Raw genomic sequence first — 13,381 nt, 5'->3', positions numbered from 1 at the left:
TCAAAAAGAAAAGGAACAATTATTATGTAGTCAAAGGAATCTTCAACTTTATGGTGCTGAGGAATGAGTAAAAATATATTAAGGTAAAAAGTAGATGTTTTGTAGAATGTCAGTATCTAAAGACCTTACACTCATCTACTGGAAAAAAAAATAGTCCCTGGGGGAGCTGAAACAGGTCTGGTGAGTATGTCTGAGTTTTTTATGTTCATGATGATAAAGTCTCTGAAACCATACCTACAGAAATATTTATAAATTATAATTTGAAATATTTAGTGTGTATACAAAGGCAAAAAAGTGGTGAACTTTCATTTATGGAAGACAGTGAGGTAACTAAATTACAGAGCATTAAAGAACGCACTGTCACACAGGTCTCAAACAGGAAAGAAGGTGACCAATGCTTGCTAGTACTCTGCATGGGAGTCTCAGGAGGTCAGAGGAGGTCTGATGAGGAGCTGAGGAAAAGCTCTGAAGGTCACACACAGATCTTGGGCTGCAGACCTACACTCCTGCACTGGGAGTTGCACTATGCTTAATAATGTTTAAAAATGTCAGAGAAAAAGAGTGACCTTTCCTCTGTGGGAAAAGCTAATGCAAAATACAAGAAAACAATCTGGACGTGAATATGTAAAATAATTGTATTAGTTATTTTTTTCTTCCTCTCTCTCACATCTATTTATATTATTAGGCAACAAGATTTTGCATCAAATGGCCAATTCCACCATGGTAACTGAATTTCTCCTCCTTGGCTCTCCTGAAGGCTGGAATCTGAGTTTTCTCTATTTCACAGTATTCCCAATGACCTACCTGGGTACCTTGTTAGGGAACCTTCTCATTGTCACTGTCACCACTGTTGACCAGAACCTGCACACACCCATGTACTTCTTCCTCAGGAACCTGTCAATTTTGGACATGTGCTTCATTTCCATCACTGTCCCCAATGCCTTTGTCAACTCTCTCACTATCAACTGGGTCATTTCAGTTACTGGTTGTGCAACGCAGATCTTCTTGGTCCTTTTTTGTGCATATGTAGAGATTTTGATTCTCTCCATCATGGCCTGGGACCGCTATGTTGCTATCTGCCAGCCCCTCCAGTACCCCCTCATCATGAACTGCCAGTTTTATGTCCGCGTGACCCTGGCTTTCCTGCTCAGTGGTCTGCTGTATGCAGGTGTGCACACTGGGAACACATTCCAGCTGTCCTTCTGCCAGTCAAACGTGGTCCACCAGTTCTTCTGTGATGTCCCCTCTCTGCTGAGGCTCTCCTGCTCTGACACCACCAGTAATGTGGTCCTTATTCTTGTCTCTGCTGTGGTCATTTGTGGTGGCTGCTTCCTTTTTATTGCCATGTCATACATTCACATATTTTCTGCTGTGCTGAAATTTCCCACCAGAGCCCCAGGGAAGGCCTTCTCCACCTGCACCCCTCACATCCTCGTGGTGTCCATCTTCCTCAGTTCTGGCTCAGGTGTGTACCTGAGGTGCTCAGCAACCTCTGACACCCTCAAGTACATGGTTCTCTCTGCCTTTTACACCATGATTCCTCCCTTCCTGAATCCTCTATCTACAGTCTCAGGAATAAACAGGTAAAGGAAGCTGTGAGGAGAGTAATGTAAAGGCAGTTATTTTCAGGGAAATAATAAAGATAATGTTTCAGCATCATGCTAATTTCATTGATCTTGGTTCTTAATTAGATACAATACTCTGCATATTTATGCTTTACAAGTTACATTGTCTACCTTTCTATTACATTATTAGAAGCTGAGTTATCATAAGTTATTTTTCTGTTTCTTACCATATCATTTACATGGAGCTATTAGAGAATGTGTAATTTCATCAATGCATCTATTAATGATTAAATATAATTAAATATATTTGCTGAAATCATTTGTGGTTATGTATTTTAAAAAATCAACCCATATTTCAATTACTTATATCAAATTCTGACACCAAAGAAAACCCTAGGAGATAATTTATTCTTATATAATTTGCTCTTATTCAGAACAGTGTAGAACCTACTTGTAAACACTGTGATACATAATTTGCCAATTTATTTACTTTCAAAATATATTTAAAAAATCAAATCCTAAAGAAATTGTAGCCAAAATGTAAAGAATTTTTTTTGAATGTTCAAACAGCAACTCTTTATTCCCGAACTCTCACTGGCACTCTACACACATTTCCTGGGAATACACTCCCTCCACCGGGCTCCGTGCGCCAATTCTCGAAATGTAAAGAATTTAACAGTAATAATTTTGTCCATCTGGACCAGGCAAGAAGAAGAGACTCCTTTCTGTGAAGTAAAAAGAGGGCAATGGTTAATTCACCCTGTGTCCCAACATTCACATCTTTCCACAGAAAACAGCAGCCTGTGATTCTTTGGCCATGACAGGGGCCAGTCTTTGATTATGTCCATGAATTGATGTCAGCTTTCTGATGGTTTGTCTTCCACACATCTTACTCCTGTAGTGTTGTGCTAATGACTTAGTCCTAATAATCATGGAGAAATGGACGATAATTTTCTGGCACATGTGTCTGGGTCATGCCAACTCTTACATTTCCCCTCACTTTTCTTGAATTTGTAATGTAAACTTCTATCTTTATTTGTGATAGTCATTTTGTTGTTTTTGTTGCTTGTAGTGTTTTATTTATTTATTTTTTAAATTTTAATTTGTTATATATGACAGCAGAATTCATTATAATTTATTTTGCACACATAGAGCACATTTTTTTTTTACTTTTTTAATAAATGACAGCCAAAAGCATTTTCTTTCTTATTACACATATAGAGCACATTTTTTATGTCTCTTTGCATATAAATTATGTTCGTGCCAATTCATGTTTTCATCCATGTACTTTGGATACTGATGTCCCTCACATTCTGCCAACCTTGCTAACATCCTGCTCCCTCCCTTCCCCTCCCATCCCTCTGTCTTATCCTTGCTAATTCCTTGCCCCCTCTCTTCCCCTCACATCCCTCTTCCCTATCTAGAGTACATCTATTCCTCCTATGCTCCCCCTCCCTACCCACTATGAGTCAATCTCCTTACTTCAGAGAAAACACTCAGCATTTGTTTTTTGGGATTGGCTAACTACACTTAGCATTATCTTCTCCAGTGCCATCTATTCACCTGCAAATGCCATGATTTTGTTCTCGTTTACTGCTGAGTTATATTCCATTGTGTGTACATGCCACTTTTTTTTTTTATATCTTCATCTACTGAAGGGCATGTAGCCTGGTTCCACAGTTTGGCTATTGTGAATTGTGCTGCTATAAACATTGATGTGGCTGTTTTGCTACAGTATGCTATTTTTAAGTCTTTGGGGTATAGACTGAAAAAAAAAGGATAGCTGAGTCAAATGGTGGTTCATTCCAAGTTTTCCAAGGTATCTCCATACTGCTTTCCATATTGGCTGCACCAATTTTCAGTCCCACCATCCATGTATGAGTGTGCCTTTTTCCTCACATCCTCATGAACTCTTATTGTTGTTTGTCTTCATAATAGCTGCCATTCTTAAAGGAGAAAGATGAAATCTTAGAATAGTTTTTATTTGCTTTTCTATAATTTCTAGCAGTGATGAAAATTTTTTCATAAATGTGTTCATTGATTGTATACCCTCTTCTGAGAAGTGTCTGTTCAGGTCCTTGGCCTAAATATTGATTGGATTATTTCAATTTTGGTGTTTAGCTTTTTGAGTTCTTTATATGCGCTAGAGATTAGTGCTCCATCTGATGTATGAGGGGTAAAAATTTGCTCCCAAGATGTAGGCTCTCTATTCACCTCACAGATTGTTTCTTTTACTGAGAAGAAACTCTTCCATTTGAATCCATCCCATTTATTGATTCTTAGTTTTAATTCTTGTACTATAGAAATCTTATTAAGGAAGGTGGGGCCTAATCCCATGTGATGAATATTAGGGCCTACTATTAGGCTCAGGGTCTCTGGTTTAATTCCTAGGTTCTTGATCCACTTTGAGTTTTGTGTATGAATTTCCAGTTTTCCCAGCACCATTTTTTGAAGAGGCTATCTTTTCTTCAATGCATAGTTTTGGCACCTTTACATAATTGTAATTTTGTGGGTTAGTCTCTATGTCCTCTATTTTGTACCATTGTTCTACCAGTCTGTTTTGGTGCCAATACCATGGTGAATTTGTTACTATTGTTTAAGTTTAAGTCCTGGTATAGTAATGCCACCTGCTTCACTCTTCCTGCTAAAGATTACTTTAGCTATTCTGGGTATCTTATTTTTCAGATAAATTTCATGATTGTTTTTTCAATTTTTATGAGGAATACCATTGGGATTTTGATTGGAATTTCATTAAATCTGTATAGTGCTTTTGGTAGTATGGTTATTTCTATATTAATTCTGCCTATCCAAGAGCAAATTAGATCTTTTCATATTCTAAGATCTTCATTGATTTCTCTCTTTAGGGTTCTGTAGTTTTCATTGGTACAGTTCTTTCACTTTTTTCATTAAGTTGACTCCCAAGTATCTTTTTTTTGAGGTTATCATGTATGGGGTAGTTTTTCTCATTTCCTTCTCAGAGGATTTGTCACGGATATACAGAAATTCCTTTGATTTATGGGTGTTGATTTTATATCCTGCTACTTTTCTGAATTTATTTACTAGTTCTATAAATTTTCTGGTGGAGCTTTTTGGATATTCTAGGTATAGAATCATATTATCAGCCACTAGTGCCAATTTGAGTTTTTGTTTTCCCATGTATCTCTTTAATTTCTTTCATCTGTCTAATTGTTCTGCCCAGTGCTTCAAGAACAATGTTAAATAGAAGTGGTGAAAGAGGGCATACGTGTCTTGTTCCAGTCCTTAGAGGAAATGCCTTAAATTTCCTCCATTTAGAATGATGTTGGCCTGGGGCTTAGTGTTGATAGCCTTTATGATGTTGAGATATGTTCCTGTTATCCCTAGTTTTCCTGGTGTTTTGAACATGAAGGAGGTGTATTTTGTCAAATGCTTTTTCTGCATCTATTGAGATGATCATATGATTTTTGTCTTTAAGTCTATTGATGTGATGAATTACATTTATTGATTTTCATATGTTGAACCAACCTTACATCTCTGGGATGAATCCCACTTGATTTTGGTGCATGATATTTTTGATATGTTTTTGTATTTGATTTGCCAGAATTTTATTGAGAAATTTTGCATCTATGTTCATTAGAGATATTGGTCTGAAGTTTTCTTTCTTTGATGTGTCTCTGCTCTGCCTGTTTTTGGAATCAGGATGATATTGACCTCATAGAATACATTTGGGAATGCTCTCTCTTTTTCTATTTACTGAAATAAATTGAAGACTATTGGTGTTACTTCTTCTTTAAAGATCTTGTAGAATTTGTCTTTGTATCCATCCAGTCCTGAGCTTTTCTTGGTTGGTAGTAGACTTCTGATGATGTCTTCCATTTCATCACTTGATATTGGTCTGTTCAAATTGTATATATCATCCTACTTCATCCTGGGAAAATTGTATGACTTAAGAATTTGTCATTGCCTTCAATATCCTATACTTTAATGGAGTGTATGTTTTCAAAATAATTTCTAATTATCCTCTTTATTTTTGTAGTATCTGTTGTGATAGTACCTTTTTTATCACATATGCTGATAATTTGATTTTTCTCTCTCTTTCTCCTCATTAGCATGGCTAAGTATCTGTCATTTTTTTTAATTTTTCAAAGAACCAACTTTTTATTTTTTCAGTTTTTTCAGTTGTTTCTTTTGCTTCAATTTCACCTCTAATTTTGATTATTTCTTGTCTTCTACTGCTTTTGTTGTTGATTTGTTCTTCTTTTTCTAGAGCTTTCAGATGTAGTGCGAGGTTATTCATTTGTTGACTTTTTCTTCTTTAAGTAATGAACTCCATGCAATGAACTTTCCTCTTAGTACCACTTTCATAGTTTCCCAGAGATTTCAATATGTTGTGTCTATGTTCTCATTTGCCTCTAGGAATTATTCAATTTCCTCCTTGATATCTTCTGCAACCCATTATTCATTCAGTAACATATTGTTCAGTCTCTAGGTGTTGGAGTAATTTTTATTTTTTATTTTATCTTTGATTTCAAATTTCATTCCATTATGATCTGATAAAATGCAGGGTAGTATCTCTACTCTTTTGTATTTGCTAAGAGTTTCTCTGTGGCAATTTATATGGTCTATTTTAGAGAAGGATCCATGTGCTGCTGAAAAGAAGGTGTAGCCCCTTGATGCTGGTTGTTATATTATATGTATGTCAGTTAAGTCAAAGTTATTAATTGTATTATTGAGATCTATAGTTCTTTTTTAGTTCAATTTTTGTTTGGAAGATCCATCCAGGTGTGAGAGAGGTGTGTTAAAGTCATCCAAGATTATTGTGTTTTGGTCAATTTAACTCTTGAGAAAAATTTGATGAACATAGCTGCTCAATTGTTTGGGGGAATATATATTTATGATTGTTATGGCTTGTTGGTATGGTTCCCTTGAGCAGTATATAATTTCCATCTTTTTCCCTTTTGATTAACTTTGGCTTGAAGTCTACTTTACTTACATGAGAATAGAAACCCCTGCTTACTTCCACAGTCCATGTGAGTGGTATGATTTTTCCCAAACTTTCATTTTCAGTTTGTGTATGTCTTTTACTAACAGATGAGTCTTCTGGAGGCAACATATTGCTGATTTTTTTAATCCAATCTGCTGGCTAATGTTTTTTGATAGATGAGTTTAAGCCATTAATATTCAGGGTTATTATTGAGACATGTTTTGCATGTCCAGCCATATTTATTTACTTTTGTTATTTAACTTGACTTGATTTTCTTCTTTGATTAGTTTTTTTTTTAGGGTACTACCTCCCTCTTCTGATTTCATTGTTGTTTTTTTGTTTTTCCTCTTCATGAAATATGTTTCCAAGGATGTATTGTATTGCCAGTTGTCTAGCTATAAATTCTTCTAACTTTTGTTTATCATGAAATGTTTTTATTTCTTCATCAAATATAAAGCTTAAATTTTTTAAAAGAGAGAGTGAGATACAGAGAGAGAGAGAGAGAGAGAGAGAGAGAGAGAGAGAGATTTTTAATATTTATTTTTTTATTTTTCTGCGGACACAATATCTTTGTTTGCATGTGGTGCTGAGGCTCGAACCCGGGCCACAGGCATGACAGGCAAGCGCGCTACCACTTGAGCCACAGCCCCAGCCCCTAAAGCTTAATTTTGCTGGATACAAGATTCTTGGTTGGCATCCATTTTCTTTAGGAGCACCATATATGTTGTTCCAGGTTTTTTTAGCTTTTAGGTCTGTGTTTAAAAATCTGCTGTTATTCTAATTGGTTTTTCCCTATTTGTAATTTGATTCTTTTTTTTCTCATGGCTTTTAAAATTCTCTCCTTATTCTGTATGTTGGGCATTTTTATTATAATGTGCCTTGGTCTGGCTCTTTTGTGATTTTGTACATTTGGTGTTCTGTAGGCTTCTTGAATTTGGATTTCCAATTCATTCTTCATGTTTGGAAAGTTTTCTGACATTATTTCATTAAATAGATTGTTTATTCCTTTGTTATGAACTCTATGACTTCTTCTATCCCAGTAACTCTTAAATTTGGTCTTTTTATGATATCCCATATTTCTTAAATGTTCTGCTTGTGATTCCTTACCAATACTACTGTGTGTTCTTTCAACATTTATATATTTTGTCCTGCCTCAAAGGCTGAATAGGACCCCTTGAACTACACCCTCACTGTGCAATAGCAGCACCCTACCTGTGTCTGGCTTCTCACCATCTACTCCAGGAGATATACACATTTTCAGAGGAGCCCAGGCAGGCTTAGCAGGGAGGTCATTTTACTAAGGGTGAGTGTGTTTAACCTGTCAAGGTTCTAAAGAGGACCCAGGATGACAGAGGCCTGAGGAGATTATGATGGAGGTAACCTGGGATTGAAGTGGTCTGAGCTGTTATGGAAGTATTCAACTATGAAAAAATCTTCCTTTCAGTGTATTCAGTCAGTATTTTTTGTATGATTATGAAATTGTGAAGAAAAAATATAGGGCTGTGGTTGTGACTCTGTGGAAGCATGCTTCCCTCGCATATGTGAGGCCCTGGGTTCAATCTCAGCAACACATAAAAATGAATGAACAAAATGAAGATATTTAAATTAAAAAGAAAGAAAGAAACACAATAGAAGATGTCAAAAAGACTAAGGCAATTTAATTTTTAGACAAAGGAATGTTTAACTTCAGGGTTATTGTTGGGAGTTGCCCCTGCTCCAAAGACTAATTTCACCATCCCCTAAGAAGAACCATCCAGGGGCTAGGGATATGGCTCAAGTGGTAGTGCGCTCACCTGGCATGCGTGCGGCCCGGGTTCGATCCTCAGCACCACATACAAACAAAGATGTTGTGTTCGCCGATAACTAAAAAAATAAATATTAAAATTCTCTCTCTCTCTCTCTCTCTCTCTCTCTCTCTCTCTCTCTCTCTCTCCTCTCTCACTCTCTCTTTAAAAAAAAAAAAAAAAGAAGAAGAAGAAGAACCATCCAATCGTGAGCCCTGCTCGCTCACATGATCCTGCTATCTAATGGTGATTGCTGCTGGCTTACATGATCCTTACCCACCAATCAGACTAACCCTAGCTGGTTCACATGATCCTTATCCACCAATCAGACTAGCCCTGCTGGCTCACATGATCCTTACCCATGAATTAGCCTAGCCCTCCTGGCTCACATGATCTCTACCCACCAATCAGACTAGCCCTGCTGACACACATGATCCTTACCCCCAATCAGAAAGCACCCCATGTCAATTGTCAAACCCTTCAACCATGAATCTCTCATAACTGTCAAACCACCCCCAGCTCTATAAATATGGAGAGCTATTCCTCAATAAATTGGCATTTTCTTTGACAATGTGCCTTGTTCTTTCTTTCAGTGCTGAACATGAAATATAAACACCACAGGGTAAAAATAGAAGTTTAGGAGAATGTCAGCTGTGGGTATGAAGACCCTACTCTGATCTGTTGAAAAAGAAAAAAGAGCCCCAGTGAGAACAGGAACAGGTTCCTGTTTGATGGTGTGTGACCATGAGACAGCACCACTCATGTCCTGGGGATCAGCAGGGGGAGTAGCCAGGTGTAGTCATGAACCTGGGAAAGTGTTGTGGAGAACTTTTCTCATGAGAATTTTTTTTCATGTTCATGAGAATAAATACTCCAACATTATGAATCACTTTGAACCTAAAATTTTTTTTTTGAATTATGATTTGAATTATTAATGTGGGAAAAATGAGAAAATAATTTGGACAATTACATTAATGAAATAAAATGAAGGTGACAAAAATGGAGAACAAAAGGAATGCATGGTAACACACCTCGTCATGGGGAAGAGGAGGTGGGCCACCCTGGAAGTGCTCTGCATGGAGTCTCAGAAGGTCAGGGAGGCCTGATGGGGAGCTGAGGACAAGCCCTGAAGATCACTCCCAGACCCTGGGCTGCAGACCTCCACACCTGCACTGAGAAGTGCACTCTGCTCAGAAATGATTAAAGATTACAGAAAACCAAGATTGTCCTTCTTCTGCAGGGAAAACTACTAAAAAGTACAAGAAAACACATTGGACATGAATGGGTAAACTAACTGTATTATTTTTTAAATATGTTTCAGTTGTCCATAAACATTTATATTTTATTTATTTTTTTATTTATATGCAGTGCTAAGAATTCATCCCAGTGGCTCACACATGCTATTAAAGTGCTCTACTGCCGCAGTCTTTTGATGGGCACAAATCACGAGTCTCCACACAGCTTGTAGATTCAAACAGCAATTCTTTATTCCCGATCTCACACCGGCTGTCTACAAACACGCTCTGGGGGAATCCACGTTCTCTGCCCAAATCCACTACTCTGCCCAAATCCTCTCCTGCCTAAATCCACTCCGCATGGGCTTCTGTCTCCCAAAATATACTGTCTGACCCTAAGCACTCAAGAGGAACTCAGCAGCAGGATACGCCCTATTCTAAAGGGGGAACACCCTAAACACGGATCCTGCCCTGGTCCTTGAGCAAGGTCACCTTTCAGAAGTCCTTCCACAGACAGCATGGAAGTAAGCTGGCAAGGAGATTGTCATACCTACTTGGCTGATGGCTCCCAGCATCTCCCCCCTTCTGATTAATTAAACAACAAGTAATGTGGCTTAAGGACCGTGCCTGGTAGGTTGTCCAGTTCAACATATGGCTCTTACCCATCATTGGAAAACTGACCTTTAGGCGTCAGCCTCCTGTCTTAGGTTGATACCAATGCAACTGGATCATACCTGTCACTGACTACCGGTCCAGCATACAGCCATACTTGTGGATAGGTCTATGCACCAGTGGGGGGGTGAGGTTCTTTGCCTCACCTCTGTTGGCCCCCAAATTTGGCCTTGGTGCCAGTGGGGGAGTGAGGTTAATGTGGCTTAAGGACCGCGCCTGGTAGGTTGTCCAATTCAACATATGGTTCTTACCCGTCATCGGAAAACTGACCTTTAGGTAACTGACCTTTAGGCATCAGCCTCCTGTCTTAGGTTGATACCATTGCAATTGGATCATACCCGTCACTGACTGCCGGTCCAGCATATAGCCATTGGCCCCCAAATTTAGACCATCACTAGCAGAAGGGAGGAGGATACAGAAATGCCACGACACCAAGCCAATTGACAGTTCCTTTGGAAAAATTGCATCATTGGTGACACCATCAGCAAAGATCACTTGTGACACCATCAGCAAAGATATGCCAGCATTACCACAATTTGCTGCACTAAACGTAGTTACATAGTCCAGGCAAGTTCTGTAAGCAGTTCAAAGGGGAGGAATCTATCAATCTGTCCGTCTCTTCCCAAAGTCCGTTTCCTCCCAAAGTAAGTTGACTCCTTGATTGAGCATACTTGTTGAGTTATATTCATTGGGATGAAGATAGGAATTCTGGCAATGATGCTAAAAAGACATTAACCTGAAAAGAATTATTAAATATAATGAAAAGGAAAGGTGAAAGTAAACAAACAGATCTGTTAACCTTCTTAAAAAATAATCCTTAACAGCTGTTTACCTGATTTAAATTAAGCCATTTAAATCAAGTGAATAAAAAAAAAAAATTCGGATCCATTTTCTCATGAGCGCTCCTCATATATAAAATACGCACACACAGACATACAACACAAAACACAAATGTGCAAACAAACGTACAACACATAAGATAATAATAAAGGCCTTGTAGCTTTACCTAGGTGAAATCTCCATTGCAATGTTTAAAAACTCTATAGTCAAAAAAAATAAAACTGATCAGAAAAACATTAACCTAGGTTTGTATGAGCTCAAAAAATAAAAATAGAACCTTATGATGTGGGAAAAATGCAATAATAAAATAGATATTGAAAAAAGCATCCTTGTTAATCACTGTTGCAGATGTAAGAATGGCCAAGCTGGAGTTCTGGATATCAGCTGTTATGGATTTGAGTCAAATCATCTTCTTTTCGATCTGTAGAAATCGTTTTGGTTAGTCTTTCTGGAATCCAAATCGGCTGTTGTTCTTCCTGTGGAAAAACAAAAACAGAACCCCGACTCCAGAAAATCACTGGGTCAGGATCTTTCCATTGTCCTGTTAGAATATCTTTCCAAAGTACTTTAGTCTTATGTACATTTTTTGGATACATATGTCTTTCTGCAGCACTAAGTCCTGATGAATCCAAATTTAAAAAGTTTAGAGTAAAAAGGGTTATTTTAAGTTTATCTTTGGGGGATATATACCCCTTTCCAATTCCCTCTTTTTGCTTTAATAAGCACGTTTTAATTCTATCTTGAATGTCTGTATCTAATAGTTGTCTTAGCTTTTTGTATTTTTTATCTGAAATACCTTTACTTGACATTTTTAACCATTTTCTAATTCTTGTCTTCCTACATCTTTTCTAACTTTTTTCTTTTTAACTTTTTATACTTCTGTCTTTAAAGTTTTTCACTTCAAATTTTTAATTTTCTTTATCTAAATATCTTTTATCCTATTATCTTCCCATTATCCTGGGTTTTTTTTTTTTTTTCTCCGTCATGAAGGCATCTTAACCACCTTCAATTTAACCTTTTAAAGCCTTTTAATTATCATCTATACTGTACTTTTAAATGTACTTTTTCACCACCTATTGCTTCACTCTTTTAAACGAGGCTTAGATTCTGTTTAAATCGCTTAATGTTAGTTTACATGGCTGCCCTTCAACCAAAGGCCTTTTTTACTCCATTAAGAAGCTTTGTCTCAATCTGCCATGTACAAATATCTTTTTCTTCTTTTTCCTTTCTCAAACTTTTAAAGTAAGTATAGTTTCCTCAAAATCTTTTAAAATGGCATTTTACAACTTTTTACTTTACCACACAGAGATTATCTCATCTAGAAACATTTTTTTAACCTTTATATTAAAATATATTTCCACATCTTGAATCTTTTAATATTTCTTTTTTAACCATTAACCCTTTCTATAAATTCACATTCTGAAATAACCCTTATGAAATTTCTGATCTAGAAAAATTACTCCACTTTAATAGATGAAATACTTTCATGTTTTGTTTTTATGGTACTATAATTCTATAATTAAAACCCAACTGAAACTTCTTATACTCTTTGTATGTAAATTACACCTGATAGAATCTTAACACTTAGTAACCTTGTTTCAGCAAAGACATAGACCAAAGCAATATTAAACATTTTTCCATTCACCAATTTATGAAAACACACATAATGATTAATATATTACCTTATGGAACTTAATAAGTAAAGAGTACTTGATTTCATATTTAGTGGTTGATATTTTAACACTCTAGTTTTGTAAATTAATCAGATGTCTGTAAAAACCAAGATCTTAGACAAATGTAGTAAACAGAATTAGCCATCTCTTTCTTGTTGAAGAAAAATCCTTCTATAGGATACCATGATGGTCCCATTGATATATTTAACAACTTCTCATTAAAAATCCATGGGCTATATTTTTGTATTGTATCAACATATGCCCTAATTGTTCTTGGTCTTACTGGGTTGCCTCCTTTCTCTAACAATTTCTCTTCCTCGGAGGTGAACAACTTCAAACTTTGAGTCAACCATTTTTCCCAGTTTGCCTGAGAAAGTTCTAGGAACAGGCAACTTGAAATAAAAACAAAATAAATTAGAACAAGAACACATTGTTTTTTGAAATGCTCACCCATTCTTTCGCTCTCCTTCAGGGGCGAGTAATTTCACTTACCCCCAAGCTTCAGGCGTTCCGCGTACGAGCCACCAAATGCCGCAGTCTTTTGCTGGGCACAAATCACGAGTCTCCACACAGCTTGTAGATTCAAACAGCAATTCTTTATTCCCGATCTCACACCGGCCGTCTACAAACACGCTCTGGGGGAATCCAC

The 13,381-nt window shown here is 36.9% G+C and overlaps 1 protein-coding gene across 1 annotated transcript; it reads left to right on the top strand.

Annotated features, from left to right (window-relative positions):
* The first annotated feature begins 705 nt into the window (after positions 1 to 705).
* Positions 706 to 1,587, top strand: LOC143386886 (olfactory receptor 14C36-like). Its single transcript, XM_076841674.1, has one exon. It carries the CDS (start codon positions 706 to 708, stop codon positions 1,585 to 1,587), a length of 882 nt encoding a protein of 293 aa, XP_076697789.1.
* Positions 1,588 to 13,381: the final 11,794 nt, after the last annotated feature.

This window comes from Callospermophilus lateralis, unplaced genomic scaffold (assembly GCF_048772815.1).
Source record: "Callospermophilus lateralis isolate mCalLat2 unplaced genomic scaffold, mCalLat2.hap1 Scaffold_957, whole genome shotgun sequence".
Taxonomy (NCBI): domain Eukaryota; kingdom Metazoa; phylum Chordata; class Mammalia; order Rodentia; family Sciuridae; genus Callospermophilus; species Callospermophilus lateralis.
This window is presented reverse-complemented; position numbering and strand designations above follow the sequence as displayed.

What these genes read in the sequence shown, in the direction of transcription:
- LOC143386886 (XM_076841674.1), top strand. Translation starts at nt 706, where the DNA reads ATGGCCAATTCCACCATGGTAACTGAATTTCTCCTCCTTGGCTCTCCT.